Here is a 19,933-nt window from a genome sequence, read left to right as displayed (position 1 = left end):
TTCCCAGGTTCCTCCTTTTTTCAGATAGAGACAACATTAGTCCTCCAGTCATCCAGCACTTCACCCATCTTCCACAATTTCACAAAGATAATAGACAGTGGTTACGAGAGCTCTTCAGACAGTTTCTTCATTACTTAGGATGCAGTTCATTTGGGCCCTGGAGATTTGAACTTGTTCAAAGTAATTAGGTATTCCTTGCCCATTTGTCTATCAACCAAAAGCTGCAATCTTGCTGCTGCCAGGAGGGTCATAGACCCTGTTTTGGGAGAAGACTGAACCAAAGTAGGAATTGAGAACTTACGCCTTTTCTTTGTCATCTGTTATCATTTTGCCACACTCACAGAGGAACTGAACCACCATTTCTTTTCTCTTTCTTTTAATATGAATGTACCTGAAGAAAGGTGTTTTTTTTGCTTTTAGCATGCCTCACTAAACTCAGCCCATTCTCAGCTTTAGCCTTCCTGACGCCATCCCTGTAATTCAGTGCTACCTGTCTGTACTCATCCTTTGTGGCCTGGCCTTCCTTCCACTTCCTATATGTGTCATAGAAAGGTTGAGTAAAAATAGGCAGGAAAAACATCAGATAAGGTCAGTTACTGAAACCTAGGGCATGGGAGTAGTTGAGTAGGAGTGAGTGATCAATTGTATCAAAATCTGCAGGGTGGTTAAGGAGAAAGTATAGAGATCTTTGGATTTGGCAATGTGAAAGTTGTTGGTAATTTAGGAGACTGCAATCTCAAGAGTGCAGAGAGCAAAAACCAGACTGTAGGGAGTCAAGAGCGAATGTCTGGAAGAGAGAATGCTGAGACAGCAAAGAGGTGTGCTCCAGACATGTGCCATGGTTGCCCCTGTGCAAGCAGTGCAGTCTGTGGAATCCAATATATAGTGCTGGTGTGGGATTCACTTATTCAGTAGACCATTTACTGCCCTCTCTGTGCAGTTCTTTCTAGCGCCATGAAAGAAACTGGTCTGCAGATGTTCATCAGAGGGTATTCATGCTCATGCTTTCTGTTCCACTGCCTAGTGTTGTTCTGTTCCCAACATCTGTGAAGGAAAGGCTATCCAGCTGAATGACAACCCTGGTATCCCAGACTCTCAGGAAAAAAGCTCTTAAGTGTGTATGAGAGTGTGGCTTTGGACTAATTAACTTCCTGGCACAACCTACCGGTCAACCATATCAAATATGTTCCCTCACCAGGCTGCAACAGGCTGAGCTTTGTTGATATGGGGGATGGAGTGAGCAATCTCCCACTCTCTGGGGGCTCTTTTGTTAAGCCATTGCCTAGCAACTGCAGTGGGAGCAGAGCAAGCTATGGCGTCCTCACAGGCAGTCAGCAGCTTTTTGTATGAGACAGATGACTTCACCTTTGAAGAGAGGAGTTCAATGTATCAACTGCAACTGGAGAGGCAGAGAGAGGATGGGAAGGTTTGTCTTGGGGCAAGCGGGGGAGATACTTGCAGGAACATGGAATGCATTCTGGGTCCTTACGCTGAATTCCAGCACCATATGCACTAAGCTCCCTCTATCTTTAGCATTGTGGGATCCCAGGACCCCAATTTTTACATGAAAAAGAACTTTTAATATGGCTAGCTATAAAACCCATTGGTAATTTGAATAAGCAATGAGGGATTCAGCCAAGCTACTTTAACCGAAGTCAGCACTGGTCTTTGGGTCCCTCCCGGATGCTACATCTTGCAAGGACCCAGTCTGTGTTAGTCACTTGATGCCCATCACTTCCTGGAGTTCAGTAAGTGAGGATCATGGATGTTCATCGATGTCAGAACGTTTTCTACTTTCTCTCTGTTGCCCTGATATGAGAAGCAAATTGTTGTGACCTCTTCAGACTTTTGGTGTAAATTTCCCCTTCCTACCCAGTGGATGGGCAAATAATAGATTTGACCATTTTCTAGCCCCATGGGTCACATCTTCTGGCACGTAGCACCTCTGTTTCTCCATCACCTAGACTGGAAACCAGGTAAGTCTCATAAGGCTTTGAAAATAAGTGCACATTAGAAGGTTTTGATCCCACGCCCTCTAAAGTTTTCACCAAGTGTGCGAGCATTCTCTATGAGAAGTCATGCGTTGTTGTTGTTGTTTTTAAAAAAACCCAGCTTGTGTATATGATTGAATGAGCAAAAATGAAAGTTTGAGCAATTTACTGAATATATGAATGCTACTGCCCAGCGTCCACCTCTGAATGTGTAGTTCCTGCCTGTCCATACGTTTTGAAATGCCATTGCAAGGCTGTACCTCAAAAGTTATCGTTAGAGGTCAGGTATTGCCTGAGCAACAGCTGCCCCATCCAGCTAACTTGCCAATAGCAAATGCCAAAGGACAATGCAGCTCTGAGAGCCAAACAAGCATGCCTGGCACTGCTAAGGCACTATAGCTACAGTGCAATCGTTTGTCAACAAACAGCTTTGTATGCCCAGATCATTGCCTCACGGCCAATGCAGAGTGTAACATTATCAGGATAGATCGTCTGATATATTCATTGTGCCACAAGCTCCATCTCCCAGAATCGTTTTTACAAGCCAGGCCATCATGTCCGGGTTTAATGTAGGCACCTCAATAAAAGGACATAAGAAAGCCACTGAGATGTGGGAGAAGCAGGAAGCATTGCCATCTGAGGAGGAGAGAACAAGCTTACTTGACCAGCTCCTCCATGAAAGGGCACACAGTGGCCCAGAGGAAACAGTGAGTACTAGTCTAGAGCATGCTCCACTGCTTAATCTCTCACTGGGGCCGGGAATGAGACTGGGGAGGGGGGAGGCAGGGCTTGAATGTGTGATACTTCAATGATGAGCATAAGCTTGGGTGGAGCAGGGTGGGAGAAACGAACAGCTCTGCTAAATGAACACTGCTGAATGAACATTTGTATGAATGCCATTTGCCAGCACATGTCAGCCTTGCCCATTATGAGTTGTGGCTGCAAACTTTACACCCAATGATTATGAACAAGCCTCCCCCACATCCGGTTGTAGTTTAGCTGCCACCCAGAACTACAGCTGAGATTTTAATTCATTGGGTTATATGATGTAATATTAGACCATGGAAAGCAGCTTTCTGTACCCTGATGGAGGATGAGACCTGTTGTTCTGCCATTCTACTTCTTTGGAGCCAGCTTCCCCTGTTTGGTGTCACATGACTCCTGCTCTGTGCACAAAGATGTATCCCTCCTACGGGCATGTTCTGGAAGGTGATGGTTCAGGAACCCCCAATTCTAGTGATCTTTTACCTGGGCAAAACCTAGATATGTGTCCCTTCTGCAGCAGTTCAGTCCTCCTTCCCTTACTTAGATTGGAACAAGAAGGAATTACTTGGAGAGGAGGCAGGGGTTTACTTCTTGTGGCTCATGTCCTTTGAGGGAACACTAACAACCCTGAAATGACAAGGCATCTATATCTCTATTGCTCCAAGTAAAGAGAAAATAAATCCTTTCCACTTATGTATTCACACTCACCTCTGTGCCCCCATCAGTGCTGTAACACAAAGGATGACTCTTCCTATGACTGATAAGTGAAGAGTGTATTTTCTTAGTAGGTGTCCCAATTCCTAGCATGGGCCTAAATATTCAAGCATCCCATCCAACTGAATTGTGCCGATATGGCTCAGCAGGCAGCATTCTGAAATCTATAGAAATTGGAAGTTAAATTGGTGTGGCACTGAAGCAAATTACAAAAGCTATGCTACTTCAGTGAAAAATGTTCTGTATGGGGAATGTAATATTGGTATTAAATGTCTCCAAATGTCAATAGTGAGGCAAGTTAACCACTGATTTGCTTAAGTGACTTGCTCATTGCTGTACTATGGCCAAAAATCTTCTCAATTGAAACAAGTGTTATTCTGTTTTCATCTGGTATCATCAAGGGATGCTTTCCTCTGATCCACTTCCCTGAGACCAAAAACCAGCCGCTGTTAAGTTGCACTTATTGATTAATTCAAATGTGTGCAAGCTGAAAAGTGGCTATGGCCTGCTGAATGGTTTGAATGCGTGCAAATGAAAGAAGCAAAGAACGAAATTCAAAATTGGCCACATATGTCAAGGGTGGGAAACTTCTGGCCTGTGATGCCATTTGGGGCAATGCATACTCACCTGCTGTACACCTGACATCATACATGATGTTAGGTGTGGGGCAGGTAATGGGTGGGGCCTCAAAGGAACAACTGGGAGCTTAGAAGTGGGCTCCTGCTATTCCTTTGCTGCAGCAAAGTGCATTCCCACCGCCCATCATGGGTGATGGGAGCATGCCTTGCTCCAGGAAGGGAATGCTGGATTGTTGCTCCCTCCCACTGTTGCTCCTTGAACCTTGGAAAACCAGAGGTTTAAAGAGCAGCGCAGGGCTGTTTGAAAGCCCTTTTGCAAGCAACTCAGTGCTGTTCTTTGAACCTCTGGTTTTCTGAAGTTTAAAGAGCAGTGTAGGTCTTTCAAACTGCACACACTGTGCTTTGAAGTCCCAACAATTGGGGCTACAATGTTCGATGTCATAATGATGTCAGATGATTGACAGGTGACAGGCCCCACCATCTGTCAAATTTAGCCCAACAGGGCATGGGAAGATAAAGATCTCATCTGCCACCCCTATGCCTGACATATGTGGGCAAACAGGCTGCACAAAACAAACTACTTTCCTGTGCTGGTACCAGCTTAGAAGGAAAAAGCAACCTGATCCAGCAATCTTGCTAAAGCTAGGCAGAAATGGGAACTTAGGTATTGTAATTTTATTTTGATAAAAGACCAGCAAATGGGAACTTAGGAACTACATGCATGCTGCTTTGAGTTCCAAGGAAGACAAATGGGATATACATTTAATAAATAACCAACTTTCACAATGGCACGTAAACTTTAAAAGAATACTTGCAACCACACACTTAAAACCAGGTAGATAACTACCTGATTTTAAATATACATCCTAGAATTTATGTATTTCTTTACTTCATTAATTTATGAATAATCTTTCACATGCATCTCAAGGCAATATACAAACATACCATTACAAACAGCTAAAAACAGCTTTAAAAACTGCAAAAAGCCCTAAAAGTAAGTTTTAAAACAATACAAAGAGTGGTATTCAACCCAGTTTTTTGTGCTAGTGCTACAATTAGTGCTAGCGCAACGGGCCCTGCACAGGTCCCGCACAGGCCCTGCACTGTCCCCGAATAGGCTCTGGAGGGTTGGGAGAATCCCCAGAACAGATTTACGGGGGTGCCCAGGGGGAGGAAAGGGGGAGAGCATTTGGCTGCAGAAGGACATATCCTTGTGCTGATGGAAGAATTGATAGAACATTTGATGGAACAATTGCCTTAGTGCTACATTGAATACAATCCAAAATGAACACTTAGGACAGACGCCTGTTCAGTGAGAAAAGCTTGTCTAAACAAAAAATGTCTTCTATTGTTTCTCGAAAGTACAGATTGTGGTGTCTGTCATATCTCTTCCATAGAACAGTGGCAGCCACACTGAAAGCCCTGTTCTGAGTTACTGTGGAGTGGGTTTCTGATATTTGAGGGACTTCAAGGAGAAACTCTTCTGCCAAACACAGGAACTTACTGCTATATAAGGGATATAAGTAAACTGGTCCTGAGCTGAATGCCAAAGCCTTGAACATGGCTTAGTAGCAGATTGGCAGCCAGAGCAGATCCTGCAAAATATGCCCCCACAAGCAGCTTTACCAGCACATTTTGCACTAGCTGCACTCTCCAGACTAGCCTTTCCCAACCAGTGTAGCTCCAGATGTTGTTGGACCACAACTCCCATCAGCCTCAGCCAGCATTGCCAATGGTCAGGAAAGTTGGGAATTGTGGTCCAACAACATCTGGAAGCACACTGGTTGGGAAAGGCTGCTCCAAACCAACCTCAGGAGTAGCTCCACTTAGGGCTCATTGCAGTAACGGAAGTTACCAATGGATAGACAGCTGTAGTCATGTGAAAATGAAGCAGGCTTAAGACTGCAATCCTATCTATATTTATTTAGGAGTGATCCCCACTGAACTCAGTGAGGCTTATTTCAAATAGGCCTACTTAGGTCAAATTGCAAGTACCACTTCGGATCTCATAATGCAGTCTTCACCAACCTAGTGCCTCCAGATTTTTTGACTACAACTCCCATCAGCCCCAGTTGGACCAAACATATGGAAGGCACCTGTTTGAAGGCTATTACAATAAATGCATATTTTACTGCAACACAAAAATTTAAGGCTACACAGCAAGATTTCACAAGAGCTCATGCATGAGTGGACTTAATCATCCAGGTAGAATAAGTATTTTAAGATTTCTTTAAAAAATATTCAATAGAAATCAAGCGAAAAATAAAGTAGAGATGTAGGGGGTGGAATAAAAAAGCTGTAACACAAGCTGGTTATTTCACTCTTTCTAAAGCTGAGAAACAAAGTGCACCACCTCAGTTACAATTTCTAGTAGGCTTATAACCTGATCCTATTACAACATTAGGCACATCTAAGCCCAGTGATAATCTGTTGACTTAAGGGTGTGCAGTGATCACCTGGGTATATAAGGGGTAAGATGCTCTTTCGGGTATCCTGGTCCCAAGCTATATAGGGCTTTGTACACCAAAACTAGAACCTGGAACTTAGCCTAGTAGCTAATAGGTAGCCAGTGCAATTCTTTCAGCAGTGGGGTGACATGTTGGCGATACCCTGCCCCAGTGAACAGTTTTGCTGCCACATTTTGCATCAGCTGCAGCTTCTGGACCAACCTCAAGGGTAGCCTCACATAGAGCACATTACAGTAATCCAGGCTGGAGATTACCAGTGCATGGACAACCGTGGTCAGGCTATCCCAGTCCATTAACAGCTGCAGCTGTCTTACCAGTCAAAGCTGGTAAAAGGCACTCCTAGCCGCTGAGGTCACCTGGGCAACAAAGATGGATCCAGGAGCACCCCGAGACTACAGACCTGCTCTTTCAGAGGGAGTACGACCCCATCCAAAGCAGGCAACTGACCAATTATCTGAACTCAGGAACCACCTACCCACAGCATCTCCGTCTTGCTAGGGTTCAGACTCAGATTATTGGCCCTCCTCATCCACCCACCACTGAGTCCAGGCTGTGGTCCAGGGCTTGCACGGCCTCTCCTGATTCAGATGTTACAGAGAAATAGAGGTGGGTATCATCAGCGTACTGCTGACACCTTGCCCCAAATTTCCTGATGACCGCTGCCAAGGACTTCATATAGATATTAAACAGCGTGGGGACAAGATGCTGTCAGCACAACTGCCAGGGGGCTCAAAAACAAACACTCAATGCTATTCTCTCAAAATGACCTTAGAGATAGGATCAGAACCACTGTAAAACAGTGCCTCCAATACCCATCTCACCAAGTTGGCCCAGAAGGATACCATGGTCAATGGTAATAAAAGCCGCCGAGAGATCAAGTAAGAATAACAGGGTCTCACTCCCCCTGTCCTTCTCCCAATAAAGGTAATCCATCAGGGCAACCAAGGCTGATTCAGTCCCATAACCAGGCCTGAACCGAGATTGGAATGGGTCAAGATAATCTGTTTCATCCAAGAGTACTTGCAATTGCTGCACCACAAACCTCTAAATCACCTTCGCTAAGAAGGGGGTATTTGCAACCGGGTGGTAGTTGTCGCAAACCATTGGGTCCAGGGTGGGCTTTTTCAGGAGCAGTCGGATCACCACCTCTTTCAGGGCAGCTGGAACCACTGTCTCCCACAACAATGTGTTGACCACACCCTGGATCCACTCAGTCAAACCCCCTCGGCAAGCTGTAATAAGCCAAGAAGGGCAAGGGTCAAGAGGTGTCAGGATGCAGGATTGGGGCCCTGAAGTTTCAGACGATGAGGAGAGGGAGGGGGTCATTTGGACAGAGTCGTGTGAAGGAGAAGCAGAAGAGGGGGAGGGAATCTCAGAGATAGAACTGTCTGGGAGCGAGGACCTTGAATGTCCAACAGACACAGATTCTTACCGTGAGCTTCCCACGCCTCCTCCCCCTCCGAGCTTGGAGGAGTTGGAGAAGGAGGGAGGGCAAGGAGGAATCCAACCCCCTCCTGATCCAGGAAAAAGCAAGGAGAAACAGCCAGATGGTTTAAGCACTGCCCCCCCGCTTTCCTCCATACCTGAGTCAGATTTCTCAGAAGGGGAGGAGGCGGTGGCACCCCCTTCACCACGTACAAGGAGACAGCAAAAGAGGCGGCAAAAGAAGGGGGAGAGGCGGGGTGTGGATGACAGCACTTTGATGCGGAGTGAGAGAATTCGCGCCCGTTTGCCCCCTTCTTAAGGGACAGGGGGAGTAGTGGTTCCTTGTTCTGTCAACTCTCTTCTGTGTCGCAGGTTATGTTTAGTAGTTAAAGTTCATGAGACGGCGTAGTTTTTGTCTGGATATTACTTTAATAAAAGTTGATTTGCTTTCATCAACTGGTCTGGTTCCTGAGCCTCAACCTGGACATGACAAGAGGACACGTTGCTGGCTGCATTGTCGCAAGCACCTTGTCCATGCTATCAGGCTGCATCAACTGAAACCATTCCCAGGACGTTGCAGCAGATGTTGCACTGGACACCTCATTGGGGACAACAGTTGATGTGGATGGGGCATCAACATTGGTATGGAGGCGAGCAACTTTACCCTCAAAGTGCCTTGCAAACAATTCATGGTGGGCCTCCAAAGGGTCTAAAACTCCACTTCCTGGAGTTGATGTCAACAGACCCCTGACAATACAGAAAAGCATCACTGGATGGCTATTTGAGGATGGGATGGTGGCAGAGAAGTGAGCATTCTTCGCCGCCCTCAGTAGCACACAGTAGGCATGGTTATGATGTTTTACTTGTGCCCGATCAGCCTCACATCACATCTTATGCCATTTGCTTTCCAGCAGTTGTCCAGCCTGTTTCATTGCCCTTAGTTCACTGGTGTACCAAGGTGCAAACTGGGCTCCACAATGTTGGAGAGGGTGCTCAGGGCAACCATGTCAACAGCCCGATGCGCCTCACTGTTCCACACTGTGACAAGGGCTTCAACAGGGCCGCCTGCTCTATCTACTGGGAACTCCCCCAGGGCATTCAGGAATCCAGTGGATTCCATTAGGCTCCATGTGCGGACCATCTTAATCTGTCCACCACCCCTGCAGGGGAGGATTGGAGCCATAAGTCTAAATTTCACTAGGAAGTGGTCTGACCATGACAATGGGGTGACATTCACTCCCCCATCTCCAGACCATCCCTTCCTCCATCTGGAGCAAAAACCAAGTCGAGGGGGTGCCCTGCCCTATGTGTTGGGCCAATGACAACTTGAGACAGCCCCATGGTCATCCTGGAGGCCATGAAGTCCTGAGAAGGAGCACTAGAGGCAGCTTCAGCATGGACATTGAAATCACCCAGAACTATCATTCTGGGCTCCTCAAATACCACAGCTGAGATGGCCTCCAGCAGCTCGGTCAGAGAAATTGACAGGCAACAGGTTAGATGGTACACCAGCAGCAACCCTAGTTTATCATTTTCTCGGCTTGACACCAGGTGTAGCCCTCACAGCCAGCTCCAAGACAGAGTGGTTTCCTGGTGATAGAGATGGAAGTTCTGTAGACCACAGCAACCCCTCCCCACCATCCCTGCAGCCTGTGCTGGTGTTGCACCGAGTATCCAGATGGGCAAAGCTGGGTCAGATCAACTCCTCCCAGCACACCCAACCTGGTCTCAGTAATGCACACCAAATCAGCACCTTCATCCATGATCAAATAATGGATGAGTGTGGTCTTATTGTGTACTGATCTGGCATTAAACAAAACATACAGGGCAGTGGGCACAGCAGATGAGCAACGAGGAACCCATCCAAGAGAGAAGTGGGAGCGAGGAAAAAGGCATAGATAGCCTTGCCCTCATCTTCTATGGTAGTTCACCACCTCCCCATGGTCATAGCACCCTCTACCAGTGATCACTGAAATTGGGGTGGCATCACCCATGATATTCCTTACTAAGACTCCTCCTAAACACCTGATAAGGACCCAACAAAAGCCCACCAACAAACATACCTGAGGCCTATGAGAGAATTGGGAATAGTTTGAGAATCTCATAGTGCTTGACCTTTGAACCAGTCATATCAAAGAGGCACAGGCCAGATTGGACACTGGTCAAGGGCTCCGACTGAGAGGGCCCTGCTGCTGGGCTGGGTGGGTGTAGCTCCTGCTCTGTGATCTGTACTAGAATCAGGTCAATGAGCATGCACCCCACAACCTGATGCTGGTGCGGATTGTGGAGCGGGAGCCACCCTCCCAGGCAACACCCCCTTTGCCACCGGTGTGGGCTGGCCATGCCACTTCCCATGTTGCACTGCCACCACTGCCAGGAACTTAAAGTCAGTGCCATGTTAGCATGCTGCATGCGTTCCATCACCGAAGATGACGGCGGGAATGCCAACACACCCCTGTTGCCAGCTTGGGTGATGGCAGGTGTGCATGTGCAGCACGCTGATGTAGCTGAGCCTATTTAAGCCCCCAGTGGCGGTAATGCTACCGCATCGCCACTGCCCGCCACCTTTGAGAACTTGCTGTAGTCTGGTGCCGGCCCTGATGAGGCAGAATACTGAAGTGGAATCTCACCTTCTTAATTAAGTACATATGCAAATAATTAAGTCCATACAACAAGACATATTTCTGTCAATAGAAGGTATCTGGTAGAAACTCTGGAAGTAATGTGTGTCCTTAAGAGAAGAATGGACCACTGATTGTAGCTAGGCAATCCCCCCCCCCAACTTCCCATCCACACCACAAATAACTTGTCAGAAGAACCCTTGTTCAGTGCAAGCTATATTTCAAATAATGGACCTGCTGCCTATTTTTCATTTTAGCTTTGCCAGAAAACATGGCAGGGACAACAAAGACCTCTTATTGGTTGCAACTAGAAAAATGGCTTCACCATCCAGAGATTAATAACAAAAGAAACTTCATTTTTACAACAATATCCAATACAACATATTTTTAATATCATGTCAAAATATAATTCTCTACCCAGCTGATAATATGTCTTGGTTTGTAGCTGCCAATAACAGTAAGAATGGGTTGATTTCTCTTTATTCTTTAGAAATCCCTTCTCCACAGGCTGATTTTCCTGTCCAAGATCTCACCAGACCTGGCTGATAAAAGGAATTTAGCTGGTAAGGAAAACTCCTCCTGCTGCCTCTTTCAAGAGGAACTTTTCTAGATGATTCACAGAAGGTTATAGAATGGGGTGAAATAGACTAATAAAAGGGTCCTGGGCCTGTGAGAGTTTACCCAATGCCATCTGGCTAACCATGCTGGTGACTGGTGGAAATGCTAAAGGGTTTTTTTTTGGGGGGGGGAAGAGCACCAGAGCTTGGAAACACAGGCGAAAGTCAGTTATGTGCATAAATGATGCTCTTTTTTACCTGGGGGAATTGAAGCAAGCTACTTGTGGGGAAAGACATGGTAGGCACTGAAATAAAGAACAGTAAGTCAGAGAAAGATTTTTGTAGGGTTGGTTGAGGAGAGGCAACACAGAATCCATGCAGGGTTGTGAGGTCTTCACCAAGTCGTTGGGTGAGGTATGGGAGACTTTCCATTTTTTTAACATGGGCCTCAGATTAACAAGTCTTTATTGACAATCAGGGTCTCTTTAAAGAAAATGTAGCTGTTGGGAAAGGATTGCAGGCGTTGGGCTTCAATTCCCTTCAGAGAGCTATAATTTTCAGAGCACCCTGTGAAGAGACATTGATTGTTAAACCATGCCTAAAGGCTCTCAGCACCCTAAACAAATAATAGTTCTCAGGTTTCTTTAGGGGAAGCCATGACTATTTAAAGCAGGGTTGATACTGCCTTGGTGGTACCTTCACTGGGGGCTGCCCAGTTGGTGCTGACCCATAACAGGGCCGTTTCAGTGATGGCTCCCCATTTGTAGAGTGCCCTCCCCAGTGAGGTGCATCTGTCTCCAACATTAATGACTTTTAGGAGGAATTTGAACACATTCCTGTTTACCTAGGCATTTGATGGCTGACAGAGACTGTTCCTGGCAAGAATGCTTTTATCTGCAACAGTTTTTTAGAACGTGTTTAGAGTTTTTGTCGTTGTTAAATAGTTTTGTTGCTGCCCTGGGCTCCTTTGGGAGGAAGGGTGGGATATACATTAGATAGAAATGGTATAGTGCAGATGGGACTCTACTGCTCCTCTGGTTCTCTCTCTCTCTCTCACTTTCACACACCCCTCTCCAACCAGCATTTACAAGTCAGACTTTCATTTTGCCTCATAGCAAAGGGGAGGGTGGACTGAGAGGTCAGTGGTGATACTGTCTGACCAGGCTATATCTATTGGGTGGTGATTGGCGTGCTCATCTAGGGATGTTCATTCCTGCCTCATTTCTCCTCAGAATACTGGGAACAACTCTTTGTGAGTCTGCAGCGCTACTATTACCAGAGCGAGGGAGTCACAGGCCTGCTGTTGCTGTACCCCACATATGTTGTACACATACTGGAGGTAAGGGCTCTCTGTTTAAAACAAAGCACTATGTGAGATTGTTCCGGTGTGTGAGAGATGCTGGCATGCTGCTCAAGATTATGACTGAGGATGCATTCACGCCATACATTTGAAGTGCTGTTATTCCACTTTAGAATCTTGGGCAAGTGTAGTTTGTTATGGGTGCTGAGTTGTTAGGAGACTCCTATTCCCCTCACAGAGCCACAGTTCTCAGAGTGGTTTGACAATCAATCCCTCTTCCCCAGGGCCAGCACAAGAGGGCAGCTGAGTTGCGCCTTGGCCAAGGGTCCCTGCAGCCCAGAGGGCCCCCTGAAAGGTTCCTTCTTAGGGTGGGAGGGTGGCGCTCCCATTCCCAGGTCCTGCAACCCGACCCTGCCACAGAATGCAGAGAGGGAGCTCCCAGGCACACACACCCCCAATACAGACAGCACGGGCTTCAATAAGTCCACCCGCCTCACCTACCTCTCCTGTCAGTGTGGATGCTGTGCACACTGTGCACGCATGCCTGCCATCACCCAAGATGGCAGCTGGGGCTTCCCTAAGGGACTGATGCCCCCGCCACCATCTTGGTTGATGGCAGGCATGCGTCCTACATGCGCATGTCATTCACACGACACAAGAGGTAGGTGGGGCATGCAGGCGGGCTTATTAGCTCTGTGTCGTCTATATCAGAGAGGTATCGAGCTACAGAAGAGTGGACCTGGGGCAGGCTGGTGCACGAGGGCCCAGTCATCCCTGGCACCAGCCCTGCTCTTCCCAAGAAATTCTAGGAATTGTACCTCTGTGAGGGAAGGAGGAGTCTCCTAACTCTCAGCACCCACAACAAACTACACTTTCCCAGGATTCTTTTGGGGGAAGCCATGACTCTTTAAAGCGGAATAATAGCACTTTAAATATATGGTGGGAATGCAGCCCAAGTCAACCAGCCACTGCCTTCAAGTAGCCAGATCAGTCCTTTGTGCCTGCATGAGTTTGCTCTCGTCTTGACTGCAGCCCCAAAGGGAGGGGCACACACTGGCAAGAGCTGGGATTCAAACATTATAATCTACCACTTCTGTCCTCCTTCCTCTTCCCATTCCCACTCCATCCCCCAGTCATAATCCTCATTTCAAGGGAATTTCACCAGTGCTTGGAATGGTGCTCCTGCTTTATTCAGGTAAGGGCCATGGCAGCTGACAAGAAGGTGGGCATGAGCTCTGAGAGAGAAAAAATGCAGGCAGTGGGGGTGATTTTTTGAAGGGAGCCAGGAGCCCCTTTCTCTGCTCAGCAGCCTTATTAAGTGAATCACAGAAAGGCTTCCTTGCTCAGAGTCTGCCGTTTGCTGCTTCCACCGGTGAGGCCGTCTCTTCTGCACTATCCGCTAGCATCCTTGGATGTTGTGCAGTCAGCCTCCCACTGTCTGTAACCATGGTAATGAACAGCCTAGGAGTCCTAGCTGTAATGAGCATTCAGACCAGTTGTAGATTAATGGTTTAAAATGTTTTAACTGTGGTCTCTCACTCCTTTTTTGAATATTTTGAGAACCTTCTAATGCTGCTCCTCCAATGCCCGCAGCACAGCCTGTTGCCCTTTCACTGCCATCTGGAAAACCTGCTTTGGTTCTCCTATTTTCCGTTGAAATGTTGATGGGTGGTCAGTGGGTGAGTTCTGGGGCATCTCTGCTTGGCTGCGTCGCAACTCCCCCTGCCTATCATATGCAGTATGGCAGCTCAATGTTGTATGAATAAAGACCACACTGAAAACAGCTGGCTTGAGATTGACTTATTTGGGATGGAAGTCAATGGGTCCTTCACACAGCCTTCCACTTTTGTTTCAGGGATGCTTGATTCAGGCAGGAAGGCTAGAGTTTGCAGCAGGTCACCATGCCATCCCTGTTACTTCTCTTCGTGGGTCTCTTGCCTGTGAGCATGATGCATCAGTATAGCCCAGCACAATCTCCACATATTATACATGGTACATGGGAAAGTGCCTTATACCGTGTCAGCCCATTGGTCTGTCTAGCTAAGGTTCGTCTACACTGATTGGAAGTATGTCTCTCAAGGTTTGAGACAGGAGCCTTTCCCAGTTCTTCCTGAAGAAGCCAGGGATTGAAATTGGGACCTTTTGCATGCAAAGCATGTGCTCTGCCCTTGAGCTAGAGGTCTTCCCCAAGCCATCCAAACCACAGGGTTGCTGGGCTGTTTGGAGTTCAGTGCACTTCTGTAAACCTTTTGGAGAAACGTACTCCTGCTTTATTCACTGCAATATTGCCAGTTTGTCTTTTTAGCTCGATGTGTTAATTTCCTTTTAGTCTTCCAGTGAGGTGCTTTATGCTGTCATGCGAGACCTGAGGGACATGGAGCAGCAGCAGAGGTGAGCAGGTGGTGGCAATTATGCACCCTCTTCAAACATTGCTCTGGTTGTCAGTAGAGCAATTCTGATGAACAGGATTTGATTTCTTACATGATTTCCTGCACTAACAGGAATCCCCTCAGAAGGGCGTCACATTAAGTTCAGTGAGGTAAGTGCATAGAAGACTGCAGTCAGTGTAAATCTGCATCCCGATCTTAGGAACACAAGAAGTTGCCTTATACTGAATCAGACCATTGATCCATCTAGGTTAGTATTGTCTACACCCGATGTGGGGAACCGTTAGCCCTCCAGAGGTTGCTGAACCACAACTCCCATTGTCCCTGGCCATTGGCTATGCTTGTTGGGGCTGATGGGAGTTGTAGTTCAGCAACACCTAGAAGGCCAAAGGCTCCCCACATGTGGTTTACACTGACTGGCAACAGCTCTCTGGGGTTCCAGACAAAGACTTTTCCCAATCCTACCTGGAGATGCCAGGGATTGAGCCTGGGACTATTTGCATGCAAAGCAGATGCTCTACAACTGAGCTTTGGCCCTTCTTCTTGACCCTTCCCTCAAAAGAAGAGATCTCCCAGAGTCCACCAAGCAAAGATGCGCTTAGGTGTTGCAGTGATATCTATGCTGCAGACCCCAAACATACTAACGATGGTTACAAGGACTAAACCTCATACAGCTGATATTTTTGTAGACTTCTTTCAGCTTCTAGCAGATTCTTGCTTGGCTGCAAAGCTAACCAGGTGACCTTGGACCTGTCACTATGTCATAGCCTAGCCTAGCCTACCATACAGGGGTGTTATGAGGATGAATGAGGGAAGATCATACATGCTGCTCTGAACTCTTTGGAGGAAGGGTGGGACAAAAATGCTAACGCTAATTATTATTCTGGTACTGAGAGTCTAATGAGCAGTTAACATCTTCACTTCTGATTGACTCATTAAGTATTGTGGTGCCTTCTATGCGTGAATGAGCTTAACAGAACTTTCATATCCCGTGACAGAACCAATGCTTAACAGTCAACATTTTGCCATTATGTCATTAACATGTATGTTAATGACATGATGATCAATTACATGGCAGGTTTAATTAAAAATTAAATACCAGGCATGGTGTGTGTGTGTGTGTATTCTCATCAGTACCACATCATTTCCCAGATGTGATCTCAAAAAAATGGGCAATTAGCATTAGGAAAAAAAGTTTCCCATTGGCATCAATGGGAAGTTTCCCCCCCTTAGTGCTAATTGTCACATGGGGGTCTCCATGAAATTTTTACTGCGATTGCAGTTGGGGAGGGGGGAGGTTTAAGCCTTTCTTCTCTGTGTGTTGCAGTGCTGATTACAACCCTCCCCACACCTGGTAGTTCATTGTAAAAAAACCCACAATGTGATTGTTAATCATGTCATTAATGTGCAGTTTTGCCTGAGTAACTAAGTGGCAAGAATTCTGGTGATATACTTACCATCTGTGACCAGTACCCTGCTGTTGTGTAGGAGAGGAGTTTGTTTGCCTCATTGTCTTTGTTTCTATCATGAAACAAAGCTGTTCTGCCCTCAGAACTATAAAAGAAGGTGTTAGCCCTGACCTATGATTTCTTGGTCTCTGTTTCAGGGTGTTAGTCTTGGATGCCAAGATCCTTGTAATGTCCCACAATCTCCCGGTCCGACTCTTCCAGCAGTGGAACTACAAAGTGTTGAATGTGCCAGGGAGGTACCGGGAGGAGGATGCACCCCACGAGGAACCAGTGGAGGCTCTTATCACTGAGTGCCTCACCACACTCCTGAAACTTGGCAAGCATCTGCTGAAGTACCCCAAGGTACGGGCTCTTGAGCTGTTGTCAGAATGGATTTGACACTCTCTCAGCCTACTCCACTACCATTACTGCTGTTTTGGTGCCTACAGAGTGTCCATTAGTATGCCAGATGCTACACACAGAGAGAGACACTGTCTCCACCCCCAATCAGAGACTGGTCCCAAGGCCACCTTCAGCCACTTGCAGCATTGCCTTGCAGTGTCTGATGTGAGGCAGGGAGAGGAGATGGGAGCTCTCTTAAGTCAATAGGGAGAGAGAGAGACAAGGAGGCATGGCAGCAGCCCTGCAATCTATTGTTGTTTTAGTATATACCACTTAATACCAAAATAGGCTTCTAAGCAAGTATAGAAACAAGTATAAAAACAAATAACAAAAAATGTAAACATCCATTATTCAAATGCAGAGTAAAACCATCCTATTAAAAGATTAAAATATGAGCATCCATAATTAAAATATGCAATAAAACAATCCCATGAAAACAACAGCAGTCTACACAGCATCTCCCCAAACAGCCTCAGATAGCCAAGATGTGTCTGGGAAGCTGATAAGCTCATAAAGCGGGGGGGGGGAGTGATGGCTGGAGCAACTCAAAAGATGTGATGGTCAACTACTGTTGAACTATCACACTATGCCTTATATGAAGTCTCCCCTTTCTCCCTTCACATCTCCCTCATACAGTGCCTGGCTCTGTGCCACTGAAGTGTGTGAGGACCTTGCAGGAGAAGGGGGAGACACAGAGGCAATGGGCTTTATCTGATTAATACACAGAGCCCTTCCTCTCTTTTTCCTCCTTGCAGTATCCCTGTAATGCTTGGCTTCTCAGTGTGGATGCAGTCCTTATAGAACAGAGAGATACATGTTTCTTCCAGACTGGATTATTGCAATGTGCTCTACATGGGGCTGCCCTTGAAGGTGATTTGGAAACTTAAACGGGTCCAAGATGCAGCAGCCAGATTATTGGCTGGAATTCCTTTTAGAATGTATATAATCTCTGTTTTAAAACAGCTGCATTGGTTGCCAGTTTGTTTCCGGGCCCAGTTCAAGGCGCTCACATTAGTGTTGAAAGCCCTAAACAACTTAGGCCCCAAATATCTGAAAAACTGCCTCTTTCCCTGCAGACTCTGTTTGGTGTTGAGGGGGACTTTTGAACCCTCAAAAGTTCAGGGGGTTGTGGGCTAGAGAGGGCATTCTCTGTGACAGCCCCTAAACCAGCCTTTCCCAACCAGTGTGCCTCCAGATGTTGTTGGACCACAACTCCCATCAGCCTCAGCCAGCATTGCCAAGGGTGAGGAAGATGGGAGTTGTGGTCCAACAACATCGGGCACACTGGTTGGGAAAGGCTGCCGTAAACTGTGGAACTCCCCACGAGGTGCATCTGGCAACTTCATTGTACAACTTTTGTCAAATGTTGAAGAAGCACCTCTTTATCCTGGCCTTCAACGCTTGAGATGTATATTTTTAGGACCCACCCTATTTTCTGTGATGTTATTTAGGTTGTTTGAAACTGTTTTTAATTATGTGTTTAAAATTTTAACCTGCCCTGGGACTTTTGGGTGAAAGGTGGGTAATAACTTCTCATTCTCATAATAATAATAAATGTTCATCACCCTGACAGTTGTGAGTGGATGGATGGAAAGCTTGCATATGGAGGCTTGCATATTGCAGGGTCAATTATGCCCCCTATCAGTGGGGACTATGCTATCAAAAATTAGGGACGGGAGAGGTTTTGCCTCTAGTGCAATGCAGCCTCTAAGTGCACTGCTTTCCTTTTCCTGCAGAGGAGTGAATGGCAGCCATTGCTTTTCCTTGTTATGATTTCAATGAGAATACAGTCACACATTTTCCAGGGGTGCTATAAGACACGCTGGTAAGACATTCTAGAGGGCTAGATGTGTTAGTCTGTTGCACCAAAAACAATAAAGAGTATTGTGGTCCTGGATTAAAGACTAACAAATGTATTCTTGCATAGGCTTTTCCGGACATAGGCTTCTGTCTGAACTTCTTCATTTCGAAAGGTGGAAGGAGGCAGATATCTGGTTCTAAAATATTTGGCTTTTTCATGATAAATAAAGCTGCCTTGTACTGAGTCACACCATTGGTCCATCTAGCTCAGTATCGTCCACACTGACTGGCAGCCGCTCTCCAGGGTTTCAGACAGGGGACATTCCGAGCCCTACTTGGAGATGCCAGGGATTTGAACCTGGGGTCTTCTGTATGCAAAGCAAGTGCTCTGCCACTGAGAGGTCATGTCATGTCTCTCATTGCACTGGCTGGTAAGTGACCCAAGCTTTACAAATCTGGGCAGGTCAGCAAAACATTCCCACCGGCCCAATGTTCATATCTTCATATTGTGCTTGCTTCTTCTCTAGAGTCCAAAGAACCTCCCAGACACCATCTTGCAGAAGGTACCAGAGCTGCTTGTTCCCCAAGATACCATCTGCCACCTGCTGGAATGCCAAGAGTTGCTGAGCCCAGCTCAGTACCTGCACATTTATGACTCCCCTGTGAACATTCTGATGGACTCAGGTATGGGCCAATTGTGGCAGGCAAGGGAGGAAGGCTGGGGGCAGGCCCTTGTCCAAATATTTTGTGGTACAACAGCCTAAGGGGCCAAGGTAAGAGGCTTTAGGGAAGGGGTATAGCTCAGTGGTAGAGCACCTGTTTGGAAAGATGTAGATCCCAGAGTATGGTCTGAAGACATATGATGCCACTACCCACCACACTGCTGAAGCGAAGTAGGCCTGGGTTTGGTTTGTGCCTGGATAACCACCTGGGAGCCACATTTATGCTGCTTTCAGTTCCAGGATGGAAGAAAATCAGGGATATAAATGTAAGAAAATAAATATGTAAGAAAACAAATGAACAAATAAGATCCTATGTTTAATTCCCTGCTTCTGCAGGTAGCGCTAGGAAAGATTCACTGCTGGAACCAGAGAGGGGTGCTGCCAGTCAGTGTGGCCACTACCAAGCTGGATGGACCCAATAGTCTTGTATCTCTTCCTACTCATTACAGAATTGTCACAACATAAATACAGCAAGCACAATATATTTAAATGTATTTAATGGTATTAAATATAAATTTTATAGCATTTACAAATAAGAGCTTAGATTCTATCAGTTATCCAAATACAATTGCACTCATTGGCCAGAACAGTGGATGGCGAGAGTAAGTTTACTTACTTATTAGGAGCAAAGGGGTAGAATTTATTTATTTAATTAATTTGTATTCCGCCCTTCCTCCCAGCAGGACCCCAGGGCAGCAAACAAAGCACTAAAAGACTTTAAAACATCATAAAAACAGATCTTAAAATACATTAAA

The 19,933-nt window shown here is 46.3% G+C and overlaps 1 protein-coding gene across 1 annotated transcript; it reads left to right on the top strand.

Annotated features, from left to right (window-relative positions):
- Window positions 1-2,545: 2,545 nt before the first annotated feature.
- LOC133378760 (testis-expressed protein 47-like) lies at window positions 2,546-19,600 on the top strand. Its single transcript, XM_061613386.1, has 7 exons — window positions 2,546-2,698; window positions 11,053-11,125; window positions 12,352-12,458; window positions 14,749-14,810; window positions 16,413-16,617; window positions 18,984-19,140; window positions 19,515-19,600. The coding sequence occupies exons 1-7, from the start codon at window positions 2,546-2,548 to the stop codon at window positions 19,598-19,600; spliced, it is 843 nt and encodes a 280-aa protein (XP_061469370.1).
- The last annotated feature ends 333 nt before the right edge of the window (window positions 19,601-19,933 follow it).

The sequence above is a fragment of the Rhineura floridana genome, chromosome 3 (assembly GCF_030035675.1).
Source record: "Rhineura floridana isolate rRhiFlo1 chromosome 3, rRhiFlo1.hap2, whole genome shotgun sequence".
Lineage (NCBI taxonomy): Eukaryota > Metazoa > Chordata > Lepidosauria > Squamata > Rhineuridae > Rhineura > Rhineura floridana.
Note: the sequence above shows the minus strand (reverse complement) of the source record. Positions and strands in the feature narration are given on the sequence as shown.

Coding starts and splice junctions, on each gene's coding strand:
- LOC133378760 (XM_061613386.1), top strand. CDS start 2,546: ATGTCCGGGTTTAATGTAGGCACCTCAATAAAAGGACATAAGAAAGCC. Junction 2,699..11,052: donor ACAGTGGCCCAGAGGAAACA/GTGAGTACTAGT, acceptor TTTATTCTTTAG/AAATCCCTTCTCCACAGGCT. Junction 16,618..18,983: donor ATCTGCTGAAGTACCCCAAG/GTACGGGCTCTT, acceptor CTTCTTCTCTAG/AGTCCAAAGAACCTCCCAGA.